The sequence below is a fragment of the Zootoca vivipara genome, chromosome 13, assembly GCF_963506605.1.
Source record: "Zootoca vivipara chromosome 13, rZooViv1.1, whole genome shotgun sequence".
Classification (NCBI taxonomy): Eukaryota; Metazoa; Chordata; class Lepidosauria; order Squamata; family Lacertidae; genus Zootoca; species Zootoca vivipara.
Window position 1 is genome coordinate 30,687,580 of NC_083288.1, and position 21,154 is coordinate 30,708,733.

The window sequence follows — 21,154 nt, forward strand, 5'->3', positions numbered from 1 at the left end:
GGTGTGTAACAGTTAATTATTGAAAGGGAGCAAAGGTTGTATATGCAGGCAGTTGAGAATTATTCTTCCTTGTTTGCTCTCCTCCTCTGAATTCTGTGGTGACACACCCATCTGAGGCACCGTCGTAACCATTTTATTCTGATTCAGTGCAGGGAGGATTAGTTAGAAATCTAGTCTCTGTCGTATTTGTTATTGACAACTCATCCATTTCAGATATATTACTGTATCTTTTACCTTTCCACTTCATGTAGTACAAGGAAGACCTTGACAAAAACATGGAAGGTGACTTGTTGCTAGTTGGCTCTTGCAGTAGAAAGAGGGCCAATCCTTTCTACTCCAGCCACCTATTCATAAAGCCCGCCTTTATTCAAATTTGATGCTACCTGATACCACCTGATCAGTATTTCAGGTTGTTGCTGTTTTAATCCAATGAATGAAAAAGTCTAAAGGTATGGTTTGGAAGAAGCCATGTGGATATGGATCAGAGGAATGGATTATTGGCTCATATTTCAATTCATCTGCAAAATATATTGCCCAGTTCTGAGAATTAACTGTAAGTATGAGAGGTCATCTGTTTCTTATGTTATTTTTTATTATGAAAGATGATCCTGGTCTGTCTCTACTTTTTGGGTTATTCACTAATTATGCTTGGCAGGGTGATTTTTAATGTTTTAATAAAGCTAGGGGCAAAGGTGTGTTTGTGGGGGGGGGGGAGACCCACAGCACGTTTTGAAAAGCTGTGGGTATCTTTACAAAGAATAATTAAACCTTTACAAAGGTAAATTAAACTATTGTCTCCTTTATTAGCTATACAAATCTACTGTATGCTTGACAAAAACTTCTCTGCTCTTTTTTCAAGTAATTTGATACTGCTATTTATAAAGCACTCAAAAACATCCCGAAATTGTTTTTGAATATGACTGTAATATCCAGTGAATATCTATGCAAGGGCCCTATCCAACAACGAGAGATCAATTGTCTGTTGCACTGGGCGAACATGGAGTCCAGTGTCCAGCTCTTTCCTTCTCTGCCCCCCCCCTACTTCTTAGGGTTAGATCTTCTCTTCCTGGCTTGGGGCCTCTATGGTCTCCGTCACTCCCTTTTTAATCCTGTTGGAGTCTGCTTAGCTGACCCCGGCAGCTAGACCTCTCCTGGGGGAGAAACACGAAGAAGGGCCTCAGATCATGATTGCGGGGTCCAGGTTGATTCCTACAGGGAGAGGCAGCCTTTGGCATGGGATTGTGCAGTCGGCTGATGATGGAGATGCACTTGATGCTGATGATCAACAGACACTTAACCTCCACCTGCAAGGACAACTTGTAGGCTGCCCAGGGTGGGAAAAGAGGGAGCAAACACTCAAAACAAGATCCAGGTTAAGGATGAGGAAGGAGGCAACATAGCTTTTAATTTAGAAGGACTGTTAAAAAAAATGCCAGTGAACCTGGAAAGATCACATTTGTCACTCATTCTGTGGGGAAGTTTATCAATTAACTGAAATCCAATTCTTAAAATTATTCTGTTCACAGATGATAATAATAGGTTTGTGTTGAGTAGTCAGGACACATTGCAAAGGCATGCATTGTTTAACCACCTTTTTTCCCCTTTTATGCTGCCAGAGATCTGGATGGCTGCCTGGTATTTCTCACCACAATGGAGGGAGTACTGAAGCATATCTTTCTGGTTGGTTTCACTGTTATCAGTTATGTTGGAGAATGGAAGAAGGGTAAGAAGCAATTTGCTCTCCCCAGAAACACTGCTTGATTTGTCATTGTAGTTCTTATATACAGCATTACACAAGATTGTTTTCCTATAATCATGCAATTCTGAGCTACCAGGACTTCAAGGGGGGCATTTTATTATGCTGGTATTGAGATCACATAGACCTCAAACTAATTCCATCAGTCAAAGTTGCTGTTTTTATTTCCTTACAGCTGTTTATATTAAAGGAACTGTAAGCCCTGAAATTGCCCAAGTTGGACAAGATGTGATATTGGGCTGCCAAGTAGGAGGCTGCACATCCTCCAGGCTACAAGTCCACTTATATAAGTGGGAAGGCTCCAAAAATCAAACCTTCTATATCCACAATAGCACAGAGCAGCATCACAGCGTCCAAGAAATTAGCATAGCAGAGAACAAAAAACACAAAGGATACTATGAGAATGGATTCCTTGAAGTGACTCTCCTCCAGGTGCAGCTAACAAACAGTGGGCAGTATGTGTGCTCCATGATGTGTGATGATGTCTATAAAGAAGATATTGTGGAGGTGACAGTAGAAGGTAACTATGAAGCCCTAGGTGCTATCTCCCTCATCCATGACTTGTGGAGACCTAGTTTATACCACTGAGGCTTCATAGAAGTCTCAGAAAGGACTTGAGGGTTGAGGAGGGGATGTTCTCTCTTCCCCCCCCCCCCAAAGCTTTCTGTCCACTTGGGTGGGAACTTAGATTGTTTGTCCCTGGCATTGGGTAATTGGAACAGATTAGGAATTCTGCAGGTTTACAAAGTACCTCACTGCCCAGCAGTCTACATGCCTGGGCTGACAGAGCTAGTCTCAAAGGCTCTGCTGAGTAATCCCAGACTGTTGGTTCTGGTGGAGTTCAGCATGCTTGCCAAGGGCACTAACTTTGGGGTGGCTCAGGGGTTGTCCCAACCTGTCATGGGCCCAACACATGGGGCAAGCCACACTCTGGTTCTAGTTTCCGGGACTGGACAGGAAGAGGGATGTGTGGAAGTGGAGAGGGGGGGTATAAACATCAGTCACTTGTCATGGCTGGATCACCTCTGGTCAAGAATTAGGCTTCCAGTGCCCATTTCCCCTTCTGCAGAGGTAGGGGACCTGTTACGAAGGTTCACCCTTGAAGACTGCTAGATCTAAATGGCTTCCAGCTGGTTCTGAGGGATTCCCCAGCTGATATGACTGGCACTCAGGCAAAAACAACTTGCAATCATAGAAATATGATGGGTTCTAAAAATATACACCTCAAGTGTCAAAAAGATACATCTTCAGTATTTACCAGAAGCCATGTAATGAAGATGGCGGACACATCTCTGTGGGAACTGCACAACTTAGGGGTTCCCACAGATAATGCCCTCTCCTGAGTGTCTGGTGGTGATGGAACAACCAATGGCACTTCATACACCAATCTTAGCACCAGAGAATGTCTGTAGGGAAGGAGGTGGCCTTTCAGGCCTAAGTTAGTTCAGGTTTGAAACACTAAGGTGAATACTTTGAATTGGACCCAGAAACAAAATGCAAATTTTCCAAGTTGAATTTTAAAGTTTTGCCGAATGTTGTGTTTATGGGAAATGATAGCTTCAGCTTTATACATCTCTATTTTTCACTCATTTCCTAGTATATTTGTAAAAAGCTGTGCTATCACAAATATGAACTACTGTGTGAGTGTATGTATAGTATGAGTTATTAACATAAATGAATGTTTTCCAGGTTTAATTAGTGTTACTGTTGGGGATGTTGCCATTCTTCCATGCCAGATGATTGAGACCTATCATCCCTCTCATTTGAAACTGCAATGGAGAAGAAGCAGCCCTGGGAAGAGCAGGATGATCTATTCTTACCAGCTTCATTGGGATACCTGCCCATCAGTTTGTTATGGAGACAAATTTGTTCCTAGGTGCCCTTATTCAAATAGACCCAAGAGCCAAGTATGGCTTACGAAGAAGTACAAACTAAAGGCAGAGGTGTTGAAACGCAATAATCTTGGGGATGGAAATATTTCCCTGAAACTAAATAACATTCAGGAGGAAGATGCAGGGAAATACGAATGTTCCGTGAACTCTAACTTGCATCGCAAAGTGGTAATCTACAAGCTTGATGTGAGAGGTAAATAATACCAATGTCGAAAGAAAGAAAGAAAGAAAGAAAGAAAGAAAGAAAGAAAGAAAGAAAGAAAGAAAGAAAGAAAGAAAGAAAGAAAGAATCAAGGAAAAGGGTTTGATAATAACATCTTTTTCACATGAAAAGTAACTGGGTTCGTTGCAGGCAATTTCAAAACCTTGCTTTTGGTTATAGTCAAAATTAAATGGCACAATAGCTCTATTTTAAGAGTATTTGCTGTGGGTTGTATGTTATAACTGATATTTCCAAAATTATGCGTGCTTGTGAAAAATGACTATGGACATCCTCCAGCCCTGCACCAGTAGTCTACTGGTCAATATTTGCATCTGGCATAAATGGTCATATTCTTAAATTGTGCAATCCTATATCAGTCTACTCCAAAGCAACCCATTGAATTCAATGAGACTTACTTCCAAGTAGATGTGGATAGGATTACAGCTTGACCTTACAATCCTACTAATGATTGATCCAATGTATGCCCATTGATTTCAACTGAACTTGTTCTAGACTAAAGTGGCAATTTTACACACACCTGAGAATCAGTTCAATTTAAATCAAGAGAGTTTGCATGAAGTATGCATTTATTCAGTCATTTATTTGCTAAGAGGTGAGGGGTAAATGAAGTCCAATAATATTTCTTATTACCTTTTCCACCTCTGCAGGTGTTTCAATTGTCGGCAATGTTAATCCTAAAATTGGCAGAATTGGACAAGATGTGATATTACATTGCCAAGTAAGAGAGTGCAAATCTTCCAGGCTGCAAGTGCAATTATATAAGTGGGAAGGCTCAAAAAATCATACATTGTACATCCACAACAGCACAAACCAGCACAGGGTTGAAGAAAGAAGCACAGGAGAGAGTGATGAGAATGGTATTCGCAAAGGATACTATGGGCTCCTTGAAGTGACTCTTCTTAATGTGCAACTAGTAGACAGTGGCCAGTATGTTTGTGCCGCAACATGTGATGATGACTACAAAGAAGATATTGTGGAGGTGACAATAGAAGGTAATTATGAAGGCTTAGATGGTTACAACTTCCATAATTCTTCTCTTCTGCTCAGCACAAACTGTAACCCACTGATCTGCTAAATGTGTATTTGATAAAAAAAATTCCTTCCTAAATGCATTTGGGGTTGCAATAAACACTTCTTCCTTTTTAGGACTGGGAGTTTCATTTTTTTTAAAGAAATTGTTCATTTATTTAAAAATTACATCCTGCTTTTCACTATCTGAGGGTTCAAAGCAGTTCACAGCAATACCCTATAGAAAATTCAAAACCTAAATTAAACCTCCAAAATTTAAAACCTCAAGTATCTAAAATCTTAACAACTTAAGTTTCCTTCCTCCTCTTTCTTTGCCTGTTAGTGGTACTATTCTAGCTTTGTTGTTGCTTTTCTAGCACAATCATGTACTGGTGTGGCCATGAGTCTGTAGAGGACCTCATATATTCTGTGAGGGCTTCAGGAGATGTTTCCAAAAGGGTAATGAAAGAAAAAGAGGTTCCGGAACTCGCCATGAACGCTTCCCTTGTTCTCTTATGATGGCAATGGAGCCCATCTGAGAGGTGCCAGAACGTCTCAATCCTTTTTTTTTATAATGATTTTTATTAGTTTTATACAAACAAGACAAACAAAACATAGAATATAACACTGTCCCTTCAATTTCCCTCCACCCACCAGTCCACTTCTGCCACCAGTAGGACCCATGGGCATTGAGAATCAAAGGGGTCCATTATAAGTTGGGTTTGGCCTCCCCCCTCCCTCCTCCCCCCCTATCCCCTCCCTGCCACTGAAAGGACAGGGATGGAGGAGCTCTGAGGGTTGGTTTCCCCCCAGCTCTTTCATAAGCATACTTAAACAAACACACACAACAATAGGGAAAAAATATAAATTCCCAATTCTTATTATCTTAACCTTATAATTGTGACTTCCTCGATACTCTTCCTCCTGGTTTTCCTAATTTCTTTAATTAATTATGGCGGGTTTTCTAATCCAATTCAAGATCTTATTCTTATAATATTGACTTAATCCTCCTCCTTTTCCATGCTGCCCTCCCACAGGCCCCCTCCTGCCACAAGAGGAACCCGCTGGGCACAGCACTTCCAAGGTTCCATTTTTGTGTCTGGGTTTCCTTCCACCCCCTCCTCTCCCCTCTGAGCACCCCCTGCCACTGGGTGCCTCCGAGTAAAGAGAGGAGGATAGGCGGCTCTCTGCCCAGACACCTATCTGAACTCACAAAAATTAATATTAAACTAAAAATTCTTTCCTCAGCCATTCTTCTGCCTCCCTCCAGAAAACACAGGGTTTTTTTTTAACTATCATATCTCTACATTAAATCTTAACCATATACTTTATCACTCCTTCCCCTCTCCCTATGTCTTTTTCCCCAATTGGATCAGCATTTCCGTTATCAAGTCAAGATTTTGACAACCGTCATTCAAAAGCCAAAAACAAAACAAAAACCTTTTAACTAAAATTTTCACCCCACACCAGTTCTTTCCCAGTCCCATCTCCAGGCCTTTGTTCCCCCCTGCCCCTGTCCTTCCCATCCCTCAATAACCCCACTCCACATTTTAGCCCCTCCAGGATCTTCAATTCCATTGATCTTCATGTCCCTTTGCTTCTCATTTTCTTGCTTTTCTTGTTTTTCTTCCTTTTGAAATCCATGCTTTGCTTCATCCAAAACATATTTTTTGTAGTCCAAGTCACCTTCAAAATTCTCATCAGGTTGTTTCTCCTCACACACAGTCTCAAAATCAACAGTCTCAAATTCCAAATTGTCCTCTAAATTCTGAGCTTGGACTTCAGCCTCTACTGATGATAAATTGGGATGTTGCCGTTCCTTGTAAATGTCCTCCCATGTTTGTAGGTAGTTCAGCACAGCCTCCTGGAAGGCTCGAGAATACTTTGTTTTCATACTTCTCTTAACCGCAAACAAACAGGAGATAGGGAGCAAAGGGTACTGGAAAATTCCTTCCTGTTAGACGATCGGCTCCATCTTGGCTGGTCTTTTCTTTTGTCTTTAACTCCATCACAAATCCATTTTTAATTCCAATTTGTATAGTTCTACCTCATTTTCAATCAATTTTTACTGTTCACAGCAATGCAATAAATCCACCCAGTCTTTTGACAGTTTGACAGCTTTTGACAGCTGTCAAAACGCTCTTCCCCTTAACAATGCTGTACCTCAAGGGGTGCCGGACTCGGGAGCTGAGAAGGTTCGGAAAAGTCTTTCTTTCTCTCGGGTCCACCGTCTCTGAAACTTTTTCCTCTTTCGGCTTGAGTTTATTTAAAACGCCTCCCGATTTGCCATTAGGAAGAGATCGACTTCCGTTTCTTTAAAATCTCTCCTATTTTTCCAATTGATGTTTTTAAAGTCCAAATAAGAATTTCACTTACTTTGTGGAAATCTTTTATTTTCTTTGGAAGTATCCGCCGCTTGCCGGGTCAGGACTCGGAGCTTCGCTTCTTGGAGGTAAGATGTAGCCCAAAATGGCTCCCGCGGTTCCACCCCGCTGGCTCTCGATCGCTCTACTGAGCTCTCGGGCAGCGGGGGATCTGCGAAACGGAGCAGCCGCTGGGCGCGTGAGTCACCGGGACTCTCTACCCGGTGTTTTTACGGGGAGTCCGCTCGCTCTGCGGACTTCCCCCCCCTCCGCAAGGCCAGGGACTTCGGCGCGCGAAGTCCCTGCGTCCTTCTTCTCCGGCGCGGCAGACCGGAAGCCCAGAACCTCTCAATCCATGGCTTGACTTTAAAAAGTAGGAAACTGAAGAAAAAATATAACTTCCTCTCAGACCTCCTTGTTTGACTTCTGTAGTGCCCAATGGAACATCTGCCCTGCTCCTGAATACGGATAGATTTTTTTAATGTGGCCAAAGGGAAATAGATGGGCCAAAGCTTTGTGTAAGTTCTAGAAGGAAGAGACCTGAGACACATTCCAAGATGAAATCTGAGCTTGTATGAGCCTCTGAAAGCTTCTGATGGTAATTTAATTAAGCCTGCTTTTGTCTTTTAGAAGTGCCTGTCCAAAGTGCTGAAGTCTGGAAGTTCTATACCTTTCCTTTCCTAGGTAAGTTTCCTTACATGAATGGAATAGGTATGAAATTCATTAACATGCAGGGTTATGAACCATGACATATTTATTAAGATATGTTTTGAGCTAGATAATTAAAAATAAGAGGTAGTGCTTACCTTTCATTGTGTCAGCTCGTCTTCAAATATACTTTTTGTATTGCATTAAATCAGAAATAAGTTTTTCCCCTTTCTATTTGACAGAACAAGCCCACAGTGATTTGGGGCTGTTCCAACAAGACTTGAGCAACACTTGGATTCCACTGAAGCTGACCCAATTCAGTTCCAAACATGGCTGATTCCAGTGTGCAGCCCTATTGATTATGCACAGTTTAGAATACATATGAAAGAGTCTAGCCCAGGGGTCAGCAAACCTTTTCAGCAGGGGACCAGTCCACTGTCCCTCAGACCTTGTGGGAGGCCAGACTATATTTTGGAGAAAAAATGAACGAATTCCTACGCCCCACAAATAACCCAGAGATGCATTTTAAATAAAAGGGCACATTCTACTCATGTAAAAACATGAAGATTCCCGGACTGTCAGTGGGCCGGATTTAGAAGGCAATTGGGCCGAATCCAGCCCCCAGGCCTTGTTTTGCCTACCCAGAGTCTAGCCCCACTCATACTTTTATAATTATTAGTGCATAAATGTTTTTATACAGTTATATGAATTGTTGTATGTACCTGTTTCTGTGCTGGTCATTTGAGGAAACCTCAAGTCCATATGCATATGATAATGCATCTTGTCTGCTAGATTTTTTTGTATTTTTATTAGTACTGTTAATGAAAACCCAAGAAACAGGACAAAAATCCATGTGAATAAGCTCAAAGTAATTCCATTCCTATTAAAGTTTCTTTGGTTCTTGTAAATTGCGCTTTTAAAAATAAAAGGATAACCTTTTCATTTCTTTTCAGCTTTCCTCTTCTCAACTTTCCTCTTCTCAACTTTCCTCTTCATAGTGAGTTGGCATATTTCTAGAAAGATGGGTGAGTTTAATGTTCTCAGTTTTTTTAAGTGTCTGGTGGTTTTTTAACTTCGTAAACCTACTTGCAGTGTTTTAGCCCTACCTTCAATTATGAACTAATATCAGAGACAGGGCAAGAAACCTAATCCTTTCTTAATTGTAGCCACTACATTTCTAGGACACAGAAAACTATGGAGTGATTTTCTTCCAAGGGGCAGTAGATGTGTTTTGTAACAGTGAACAGTGCTCGAAACTGGTATGGGAAGTTGCTTTGCATGGACAGGCAGAGTCCCCCAAACCCCAGGTGACCCCTGAGCGGAATAATGATTCAAGACAACTTGCTATGGGATTAAAATTGGCCACAACTTTATTAAGATTCAGATTCAGATGTAGGGAGACCTTGGCTCAGGCATTAGGCATTTAGCCGGGGATCTAGGAGACTTCAGAATGTGTGGGGATTGGGCTGGCTCTGGAGAACATATGTTCAAGGAGAGAGCCCCCCCATTCACCGCCGCTGGAGGGGACAACCTTTTGGCGTATGGCCAATGCCTAGCCTCAAGAACCCTTTAACGGGGAACCCTGGTATCACCGCCTCAAAGGGGGCATGGGATCACACAGCTCCACGCCCCCCCCCCTTTAGGAAGATAGCCAAAAGGATTCCACCCAAGGCCTGACACCGCCAAAGTTGTGACGTATTGCTACAGGAAAGGTCAAACCTGCCAATGCAGGAAAATTCTTTTCCGGCCCTTCAACAGCGGCCCTGACATAGCAGTGCCCGTGTACCTGTGGAAAAGAGGTTAACCTGCAAAAGAAGACTTAAATGAGGGTGTGGAGGGTGAGAGAAGCTCTGGAGCTGGCTGCCGCTTCCCAGGTAAGATTCACCTTTTGTTGTGTGGGCTGTATGGTCCCTCCCCTTACCTGGCCAATCCCCTGGCAATGCCTCCCCAGTGGGATTGGACGATTGGCGACCACGCAAAAGTTGCCCCCCATTTAATGTGGGGAGCGGTCATTCCTTCAGATATTTGAAACCCAAGTTGTTTAGGGCTTTAAGCATCAATCTTTCAACAGGGCTCAGAAATGAATAGTCAGGCAACAGAGTTATTTCAACATTAAAGGAATGTGATTCCATTTGGCTGAACCATTGTGAGGAAAAGTTTATACTGGCAACAAATTGGCATTAGCCACCCTAGTGTTGGTGTCATACTTGGTTTTTCGGTCGAAGGTCAACTAGGTACAGGCCTATTTGGATTCAGCTGGTCAAACACAGAAAAAACTCAAGGAAAACAACAATAGCCCGTTCAAATAGCACCTATACTTGAAGTAATCATCCTATGACCAAAAGAGGAGGGTATAGGAAAGCTTGTATACTTGTAAAGGCTCTTACAAAAAGGAATGTTTATTACAACACCTTTGGAAGTCGTGGCACATGTACCACTCAGGATGGGAGCAGGGCAATGTGGTGAAGAGGAAGAGGGAAGCACTAGGTTATAGTGGGTGGCCAATGATACAATTCAGTAGTTAACACTGAGACGGGCCCTCCTTGCAGACTTCAATTGCAATAGAAGATGGGTAGGAAGGAAAGGCAAACATAATCCATGATTTAATGCAGCCATTTTATTTTTGAAAACAAACAAACTGTCGGCATTGTTAGCATAAATCCTATACATGGCACAGATACTGCATGTGGCTGAATTGTTTACTTTATATGATTGCTGTAATTTTCCCACACACAGGAGACTGTGTAACTTGATCTCCTGTCATGTGATGTTCTTTGTTCTCTTTCTACTTTCACTTTCTTCTGAACTGGAGAGTGATGGCTGAACACACACTCTCTGAATAAACGTAGATTAGCACCTACGATTGTTTGCTGTCTTCTTTACCGAAGCCAGTGGCAGTAGTAAGAATATTGGTGATTTACACCCCAATATTCTAACAGTGGTAGCAGAGGATTGTTCCGATCTTCGGACCTCTGAAAAGCGTGAAAACAGGCACGTAAACAGGCCTCAATCTGCAGCAGCTGATCCTGAGGAATTTCGCCTGCTTGGGAGTCACGGTTCCTGCGTTCCAGGGGAGGAAGTGCACGGACGTCTGCGTTCCTTATCAATGGAGCAGTGAGTAACCGGGACTGATTTATAGCGGCAATAAAACCTCTAAAGCGGCAGCTTAATTGCAGATGCCTGCCGAAAGCCTAATTTGCAGCTTCTTTGTACTTTGAAGTCAGAAGCTAGCAGCACGCTTACAGTAGCAAGATGGCTAAAGCCGGGGATTCAGATCAAACACCCAAGAGTTTGTGTCCTCTGTTAAATGACTCAAATTACGCAACGTGGAGTGTTAAAATGGAATGTGTTCTTATCCGGCAAGGACTTATTGAGTTGATTCAGAACGCACCGCCTGTTTTGCCAGGCCATAGGTGGTTGAATCGCAACGCACAGGCAAGGGCAACAATAGTTCTGCATTTGGACCCATCACAGCTGGTTCATATTCGGAACTTAGACTATGCTTATGATGTTTGGACTCATCTTCGGGACGAGCACCTGAGGTTGCGCGCTGGATCAACAACATTATTCTTTCAGAGATTAATTAATTTGCGTCTGAAGGAGGGAGGAGACCTGAGAGCCCATTTGCACCAGATGCGTCAGCTACGCCAGGAGCTAGCTGACAGAAACGTCAATTTGGATGACGACATTTATTGCTTTACAGTGCTAAATAGCCTTCCCAAGTCCTATAATGCTATTGCAGCCCAGCTGGGGGCTCAAGATCCTCAGCAAATGACTGCAGCAGGAATTTATGCTTCATTGCTTAATGAGGAGGACAGGACCCGTGCACAGGCGGAGGCTAACGGGGAGCGCTACTCACCCTCACCTGGTGCATCTGCAGAGACTGCACAAGCCCTTAAAACTGTGGTCAGATGCCAGTTATGCAATATTCCTGGGCACACAGCCAGGACATGCAGACGACCCCAGAAGGACTCAGGAAGTCAACAACAGGCTTCTGGGCCTAAGGGGCGAGGCAGCGGCGGTAGCGGCAGCAGCAGCAGCAGTGGCAGCAGCAAGGGCCCTACAGCACGCAAAATGCTTGTAATGCTCACTCAGCTTGATGACCAAGACGACGACGGGTCTTATCTGATCATAGATTCGGGATCTTCGCACCATCTGGTGAACAACAAGAGACTGTTCCAGACTTTTGAAAAGCTGGACTCCATCGTGTCACAGGCAGATGGCAATTCCTTGAAATCCATTGGAAAGGGAACTATTTTTCTGAAATCTCTAAATTTGAGTATCAGTAATGTGTATCTTGTTCCAGAGCTGAAGCAAAACCTTTTCAGTGTTTCTCAAATTGATGAGAAGGGGTTTGAGCTGTGTTTTCACAGGGGCACCTGTGTGATTTCTAAAGATGGAGAAGTTCTTTTGACGGGACACAGAGACAAAGATAACCTTTTCAGATTATCTTATGATAAAAGTGATGCATGTTTTAATGTTGTTGATGATTGTTTAACAGGTCCAGAGGAGCCTAAGGTGGCAAAGAAGCAACCAAGCAAGAAAGGTCTAACACATTGTTTCCAGATCGTTTCTGCTCATGTTTTTGGTCCTATGCCGAAGTACCTTGGCAAGGCCAAATATTATCTTCTGATAACTGACCACTTCTCTAAATATACGTGGTTTTATCCTCTGCAAAAGCCTCAGCAGGCTATTGTGAAATTTTCTGAATTTCATGCTAAGGTTGAACTGAAACATGGTTGTAAAATTGAATGTTTATTGACCAATGACATTCCTCTTTTTACTTCACAGGAGTTTCAAGCTTTTTTTGATGACAAAGGCATTCACCACAAGTTTGCCAAGACCCAGGCAGCTTGGGACAAAAGCTTATGTGTTAAGGTTAACACTGAGTTAGAAGCAGGCATGCAAGCACAACTGCTGAGTTCAGGATTGTCTGAACAACTGTGGGCTGAAAGCATCTCATTTTTCCTTTACCAGTGGCTCAGACAGGTTCCTAAAGGACAGAAGTGTTCTCCTTATGAGATTCTGTTCCAACAAAAGCCTGATGTGAGCAACACTAAGGTTTTTGGAACCAAAATGTGGGTGGCTTCGCTTGAGGGCAAGCCAGTCCAAGGCATTCTGTTGGGTTTTGAGGAAGATCAATACAGAGTTATGTTGCTTTCCTCCAATGAGGTGATTCTTACTCAAGAGGTAGAACACTCTCCTACGCCACAAGAAACATATGTTCTTGATGAATTTCCCATAGGTGCCAATGATTTTGATGCTTCCTACACTGAGACAAGTGGTAGTGATAATGATTCCTTTGCTGAAGGCTCTACCCCGAGTAGCTCTGACACAGGGGAGACAGTCATACACAAAGGAACTCATGCTGTTTTTAACAGACCATCATCGGATGATGAAAAAGTGCTTGAAGCACTAGATCCACTGTTTACCATTGGTATGAGTTCTCCCAAAAGTCCTGAGGGGGAGAATCTCAGTAAACAGGATTTGCACCTCTCACGCAGGTCTGAGAGGATTAGAAGAGGACCCAAGAGGTATTCTCAGGAGTTTGCCAACACAGCAATTGCAAATTTAGCTGTGCTTAGAACTCCAAAACAGGCAGCAGTCACACAGGCTAAGCCACAACAACAGGTTGTCAAACGCAACACTGTTTCTGTCAACAGAGCGATTGCTCTGGTCCCCTGGAAGCCAAAGCTGGTCAATCCAGTCTCAGAGAGTTCCACAGCAGGAAAGTCCTACTTTGTTTATGACAACTGTCTGTTCACTTCTCTTAATGATGCTCTCACATTTGCATCTTTTTCCATTTCAGGATTCAGGGGAGATGTTAGCATAAATCCTATACATGGCACAGATACTGCATGTGGCTGAATTGTTTACTTTATATGATTGCTGTAATTTTCCCACACACAGGAGACTGTGTAACTTGATCTCCTGTCATGTGATGTTCTTTGTTCTCTTTCTACTTTCACTTTCTTCTGAACTGGAGAGTGATGGCTGAACACACACTCTCTGAATAAACGTAGATTAGCACCTACGATTGTTTGCTGTCTTCTTTACCGAAGCCAGTGGCAGTAGTAAGAATATTGGTGATTTACACCCCAATATTCTAACAGGCATGTGGTTTGCAGAAACAATTGCTCCCAATCAAAGTAAAGTGTAACATTTGTTTCTCTCGGTGAAATAAATACATAGCAAACTCAATGGCTGGATCCACATGCCACAGTAAGCCACAGTTAATGGTTTACTCATTAGCAAACAGATCACTCCTACTTTGCTCCTCCCACCACCATTGATGAGGGAAACCATTGTTCTATCTTGTCTTTGTGTTTTGTCCAAACCAGGCATCATGGTTTGATTCACTCAAACAAACCACAATCACAAAGCTAAGTATAAACCTTGACTTCCATCAGGAAATAGTATGGAGGAAAAAGGATTAAATATTCCCTTCCCTGCTGTGATTGCTCAAATCAAAACTTCAGTCTATTGTAGTTGCTGTGATGTTTTGTTAGAAGTGAGATAACTGAATCATGGCTTCCCTCTGTTAACTTCTTCTTGGGCCCTGATTATTCTAGGATGTGTGGTTTATTATTTCAAAATATCTACCTCACATTAAACCTTTGATTTTCTTTGCAGAAGAATTAAAGAAAGGCTATGGTAAGTCTTGTAATAGATTCCACCTTTTAAACAATCAGTTGGTAGTGAAAGAAACACATCACAAATCTCATGCTGTTCATGCTGATAAAATTTTCATTTAAAAATTCATATGAAAAGCAAATATATCTTACCTTGCAGAACAGTTAAAGGCAGAAAATTGTAAGTCGCAAAAACTTTTCAAACAAAATCTAAACAAAATATTGTTGCACATCGCCCCAATCTTAGAGCTGTGTGAGATTCCAGGGGTTCCAGGCACTTACCCAGGTTTTGGGTTCTTTGGAAAAGAGTGACTGCGGAGATTGTGGTGTCTTTATGATATATGGTATACAACCTGAGCCTATGATGGAGGGGCTCATAGCATCAACACCCCATAATGTTTTGCTTCTCCCATAGTCACAGCTTTGGATTCAAACAGAAATCAAGCATGGCTCTGACTCTCTGGCTTCTTCCTGCTTCCATCTCAACTCTCTCACACAACTCAACTCCTGCTCTTGTCCACTCTTGTCCTTCTCACTACCAACAAGGTGTGGGAGAGGGCCCACCCATTTCCCCTCTGGCACAGAACAACTTCCTTTCTTATGTTAACAATCTATACTTATAGGCCATTATGGTCCTTGTCTGGCTAATTCAACAATAGGATCCTTCATTAGATTTTAGCATTTGCTGGAGCTAGGAATTAGAAGGGGCTCAAGCATCATACAGTCTGACCCCACCATGAAGCTCACAACAAAATTAGTTAGGTATCCTAGAAGGATCTCTCTCTCTCTCTCTCTCTCTCTCTCCCTGTGTGTGTGTGTGTGTGTGTGTGTGTGTAAGGAAATATATATTGCAAATTGCAAATTTGATTTATAGATGCCATAGCATGATTTTTAAATTTGTTGTTAAGATAAAACCGTATATGCTCTCCTTTCTAGAAAAACTAAAGGGAGAAATGAAGGCAAAAACAGGTAAGTGTAAACACAGTGAATCTATTCTTTCTTGGTTTGGAACTTACTCTTCAAGTAAAACTAAGTTGTACTCAGAGTAATTGCCTAGCATAGTCATGTTCATTCTTTTCAATGTGTCTGCTGTGAGGAAAACTTATAAACACCACCCATTATTTTTCCACTTCTAAAAAGGTAACTTCTAAGTCACACATTGCCAAAATAGCCTTGTCAGTAAGTATGTGCCAACTTCTTGCTCCACATGCTATAGCCCTTTAAGAAATTACCCACCCCCGATCTGAAAAAACCCTATTCTGAAAGGAAGCTTCTTTCTTGAACATTAATGAAAGCTTTCTTCCAGTAGCTGCAATAGAATGAGAAATCTCATTAAGTCTCTCAGCTTTCAACCAGTGAATCAATCAACTTATAGCTTCAACTATTCTACGTTTCTCATTCTGTCAAACAAACACATTTCAAACTCCTGATTTATTGGGAAGCATGTTTTTAGTTTTAAACTTGTACTTCATGTGAGAAATATCTTTTTTCCTTTGCAGAACAATATGAAGCAGAAAAGGAACAATTGGAGACAGCTAAAGGTGACTCCTACGTAATGTTTTGCACATTTGGGGAGAAAATACAGTGGTACCTCTACTTACGAATTTAATGCGTTCCGAACGCACATTTGTAAGTCGAAAAAAATTGTAGGTCGAATCCCATAGGAATGCATTGGGAGAAAAAATTGTAAGTCGAAGCAACCCTATCTAAAAATTCGTAAGTAGAAAAAATCCTATCTAAACCACAACCAAGATGGCGGACGGAGCTCCATTCGTAAGTAGAAACATTCGTAAGTAGAGTTATTTGTAAGTAGAGGTACCACTGTACATTCTTTAGGAGGCGTGGGGAAGCTTTGGCCTGCCAGATGTTGCAGGACTACAACACTCATCTTTCTCCGCCATCCCATACTGGTTCTTTGTCCCAAAATATATGCCTTGCCCTCTTCCTTTTAATTTTCTCCTTTCCTATCCTGCAATGCAGTGTGTGTGTGTGTAATCTCACCATACCAACAATGCTAGATCTTGTAAGAATTCAGCTATGGTTGTCATCCTTCCTCACAAAATGTTTTCGTTCCTTTCTTTACATACAGAAATATTAGCTGCCCACTTACACAAAGGTGAGAATAACAAATACTTTTAAAAATTCACATTGTTTGATAAATGAAAAATAGGGTTTTTTTAAAGCAACACAAAATAACAAGCAAGCAAGGTATACACTGGTAGTAATCTGTGCACAATGCCTGGGCCTGCAAGTATGCTGAAGATTGCAGCAGAATTACATTGGTGCATACATGGGTTGAATTGCTTTTTGAAACAAGCTTTGTTTAATTCTCTTGGATCAAAATTTGTATTTTCCATAATAAGTCACAATGCCATGTAGCAGCAGATGCGTGTGTATCCCACAAAGGGATGCTGGTGTCCTCATAGAGTAACATAAAGCAACCTTCCAGTCTGTGTTTTGAGTTCAGCCCTTTCCTTTCCTTTGCAGATGATGTGGTCTTGGACCCCAGGACCGCTCACCCAAAGCTAAAAGTGTCTGAAGATGGCAAAAGTGTTTGGAACACAGGAAATGTTTCTAAGGTTTCTGACTGGGAGGAGCGGTTTGACTCCCGCACATTCATTCTGGCAAATCATGGATTTTCAGAAGGCACACATTACTGGGAGGTGCAGATTGGACAGAAAAAAACCTGGGACTTGGGAGTTGCCTCTGCAACCTCTTCAAGAAAGGGGGAGATCACCCTGTCTCCTGAGAATGGCTACTGGGTCATAGGATGTGATGATGGGAAAGATTACTGGGCTCGGACAGAGCAATGGACCCGCCTGAAAGTAAATGGAAAGCTTACAAAATTAGGAATATTCCTAGATAAATCAGCTGGAAGCTTATCCTTTTATGATGTCTGCAGTCTAAGCAAATTGCACACTTATAAAACACTGGGTGATGGGGAGCTCTATCCCTTCTTCTGTATAGGCTCTGTAATTGAACAGCCATTGAAAATTGTGTAATATTTGAAAGAAAATGAGATTGTGGAGAAAAAATGAAAACAAATTCCACAGATAGCTGAGAATTAATTAGCACAGGTCTTTAGTTTAACCATGATTTCTTTCTTTCTTTCTTTCTTTCTTTCTTTCTTTCTTTCTTTCTTTCTTTCTTTCTTTCTTTCTCATATTGGTGTCAGAGAATAAAAGATTCAGAATAGAAGTAATGTTACAAGTGACTGTGCTATGTACAGTCCCCTTCCCCAATCAACTTTGTGGCTCTAATCCAGAGCCCCTAATTAAAGCAACCTTTCCTTTGCCAGCCCAGAAACCCATCCCAAATTAGTTTGGGAAGGGGCTAATTTTTAATCAGGGGAAAAAAAAACCACAACAAACCACCTAAATATATACAGGGCTGGGAGGATGACAGGTGAAGGAGACATTGCATCTGAGAACTGAGGTTCAATTCTGCATGGGGTTCCTTTATTAAGTGTCTTCTCTGATTGCAAAGCAGCATTGCTGCCTTCACTCAAAAGTTGTCAAGCAAGGGGAGCAATCCTGCAGGGCAAGTCTTCAGGAAAGGAGGAAAGTTAGGTTACATTGGGGAAGGAAGAAATTCAGGTGGCATCTTCCTTTTTCTGGTATAGTGCAGACAGTGGGCATATAGATCTTTGCCTTTTGTGGGTTTTCCTAAAGGATGCCTGCTTGTCTTCCAGCTTGATGCCCTGCCCCATGACAGTCATCTATCACTCTGGGCCATCCAACCTGACCCACAGTGATTGACAGCTGAGTCAACCAAACTCAGCTGACACCTGAATTTTTCTAAACAGGCCTGATTTGTCTCAAGATTTTGCTGAATCTGTGCACAGCCCCAACAAATGAGACGAATCATGTATTGTCTTTACCAAAGTATTCAAGTCTTATCTATTTTCTCAGGCTTTTAACTCTTGATGTAGTTTTTGTTGTTGATTAATTATTTCTAAATCACTCTGATAACCTGATTAAGGAGATGGTTATAAATTTTCAAAATGAATAAATATATTGAATATTCAATACATGTTTTCTTTAGAATTTTGTATAATTAATTTTGACATATATCAGAATTAAAAACTGTAGTGTTAAAAAATCCTCATATGAACCCAATCAGAGCAATCCAAACAGGGATATTTCTAAATATGTTGTCCAGAAGCCTGCCTTTGCATGGTGTCCACAGAGATGGACTGGATGTTGGCCAATAAACTGGGCTTGAATCCTGGGAAGGCAGAGGTTCTTTGATTGAATCGCTCCCATGTTTGGGAAATTGGCAAGTTGCATGTTCTGAATGGGGTTGCACTACCTCTGTACTCCTGGATACACCTTTGTCACTAGAAGCCTAAGTGTCCTCTGTGACTAGGAGTGCCTTTTACCAGCTCTGTGTGGTTTACCAACTACAGCTGTTCTAGCGATAGCCTGATCACTAGAATCCATGTGTTGGTAACTTCAAGGATGGATTACTGTAAAGCCTTCTATGTTGGGCTGCCCTTGAGTCTGGTTTAGAAGCTCAAGCTAGTGCAGAAAGCTGAATGGCTAATAACACATGACAACATTGTTAAAGCAGCTGCACTAGATATCTACTTACTACCAAGCCAAGTTCAAGGTTCTTGTATTAATCTACAAAGCCTTGAACAGCTTATGTCCAGAGTACCTCAGGGATGACCTGAACCCTTATATGTCAGCTTGTTCACTGAGATTTTCTGCAGGAGTGCTATTTGTCATTCCCAAATTGATGGGGGTTCATTTACAACAAGAAGAAAACAAGCTTTTGGTGTCATTCCTGCAGAACATTCTGCCAATAGAGATTTTAAGAAAAATACAAAGAAGAATGTACCTTTCCCTGTATTTAGAAGAAATCATTATCATGATTAAAAGACTCTGTTCTTGACTACCAGAAACCAAACTGCAGTTGGTATTTGTTTCACTTTTGCTCTTGACAGGTTGAGAGCAGGTTGAATGCTGCTGAACCCTGGCCAGCAAAAACAGATAAAGTTACAGATTAATTTAGGGGAAGGGCTGAAGCTCAGTGGCAGAGCATTTCTCTTGCAGACAGAATTAGCATATGCTGATTTTATGCAAATGTGTGTCCTCTTTTGCGTCTTTTCTGGTGATGTGTAAGTAGCTACCCTATCAAGAAACCTTTCCTCCTCTTCAGTTGAGCAACTGCCTCCCGGCAGTAAAACATAATGGTTGCATTAGTAGAATATTTGCCAATATGATAAACAGTGTATTGTAGAGGTAGGACTGCTAAGGCCACTGAAAACCGTGGTTCACTATGAAATTCCTGCTAGTAAAGACACAGGTGGGGGTACCTCCTGACAATGCTGTTTGCAAGTACAATGTTTTAAGTGGAGAAAGAAAATGACAACTGCTGTAGAGAGGTTCTGCAAAAGAAACATACAAACAAAAAACATACAGTCTGGGCAGGGCAGATCCCTAATTTGGAGGGTTCAAGACATTCCCTACTCATGGGAGCATGTTTGCAGGCATCACTGCTGGTATAAGAGAAAAGGATTGGAAGGAATCCTTGCTCCAAGTGTCCTGTGCCCCCCCTGCCCTGATGTTCACCTCAGCATGCATGCCAATAATAAGAGCATCACCAATGACACTCAAAAAGTGTAAGGTTGCCAAGAGTGCCTTTAACCCAATACAACCTCATCTGATTACTCCATCTAGTTCAAGTCTTCTATAAATACAACTCAAAAAAAACAGCTCTCTGCAGATCCTCTAGAAATAAGTCACAGCCTGCCTAGGACAGGTGGATGCCATCATCCTGGAAAATGCTGGGGAAGATCAATGTGGATCCTCCCATGAGGAATGTCCCCTAAACAAAGTCCTTAAACAGACAATTCATCTTCCTGTGGGCCTATTCACCTTGATTGGTAGGTGTGCCTCTCACCACACACAAGGTTCCAAGAACTCAGACCAAACCAAGGAAAGAAGGTAGGGATCCAGCAAATATCCTTTGTAACTCTCTAGGATGTTAATTCCTGTCCATTTGATGAAATAATTCTCACCCAAATGGGTGCGTAAGATGTGGGGGGGAAACCCAGGCTCCTCAAGGTGAGGAAATGTGGGCACAATTCAAAGTGTTTCTGCTGACCTTTAAAGCCCTAAATGGCCTCAGTCCTGTATACCTGAAGAAGCGTCTCCACCCCCATCGTTCTGCCCAGACACTGAGGTCCAGCGCCAAGGGCCTTCTGGAGGTTCCCTCATTGCGAGAAGTCAGGTTACAGGGAACCAGACAGAGGGCCTTCTCGGTAGTGGCACCCGCCCTGTGGAATGCCCTCCCAGCAGATATCAAGGCAAAAAGTAACTATTCTACTTTCAGAAGACAACTGAAGGCGGCCCTGTTTAGGGAAGTTTTTAATGTTTGATGCTGTACTGTTTTTAATATTCGGTTGGAAGCCGCCCAGAGTGGCTGGGGAAAATCAGCCAGATGGGCGGGGTATAAATTATTATTATTATTATTATTATTATTATTATTATTATTATTATTATTTTCTTTTCTTTTCTTTTCAGTGGGAGTCTGTGGCACATTAATGCACTCAGTGTCTAGTTAGGGACTCTTTTTGCTCTTTCGGATAAAGGTGTCTGTACTTGCTGAATGAAGCAGCATCCATC

The 21,154-nt window shown here is 42.0% G+C and overlaps 1 protein-coding gene across 3 annotated transcripts; it reads left to right on the forward strand.

Moving 5' to 3' along the window:
• The first annotated feature begins 138 nt into the window (after positions 1 to 138).
• On the forward strand, positions 139 to 21,064 carry LOC118095074 (erythroid membrane-associated protein-like). Of its 3 annotated transcripts, XM_035135997.2 has the most exons (12): positions 139 to 553; positions 1,617 to 1,723; positions 1,932 to 2,276; positions 3,446 to 3,841; positions 4,519 to 4,863; positions 7,873 to 7,926; positions 8,844 to 8,915; positions 14,524 to 14,544; positions 15,459 to 15,491; positions 16,022 to 16,063; positions 16,612 to 16,638; positions 17,010 to 21,064. In XM_035135997.2, exons 2-12 carry the CDS (start codon positions 1,651 to 1,653, stop codon positions 17,522 to 17,524), a joined length of 1,923 nt encoding a protein of 640 aa, XP_034991888.1. In that variant the 5' UTR covers positions 139 to 553; positions 1,617 to 1,650; the 3' UTR covers positions 17,525 to 21,064. The 3 variants fall into 3 exon arrangements, with proteins under 3 accessions (XP_034991888.1, XP_034991889.1, XP_060137528.1); XM_035135998.2 differs by lacking the exon at positions 16,612 to 16,638; XM_060281545.1 differs by lacking the exon at positions 1,932 to 2,276.
• The last annotated feature ends 90 nt before the right edge of the window (positions 21,065 to 21,154 follow it).

Excerpts from the sequence above, each read along its gene's own strand:
- LOC118095074 (XM_035135997.2), top strand. The coding sequence starts at position 1,651 with ATGGAGGGAGTACTGAAGCATATCTTTCTGGTTGGTTTCACTGTTATC. Across the intron at positions 7,927-8,843 it reads CTATACCTTTCCTTTCCTAG|CTTTCCTCTTCTCAACTTTC; the intron begins GTAAGTTTCCTT and ends ATTTCTTTTCAG. Across the intron at positions 8,916-14,523 it reads GCATATTTCTAGAAAGATGG|AAGAATTAAAGAAAGGCTAT; the intron begins GTGAGTTTAATG and ends TTTTCTTTGCAG.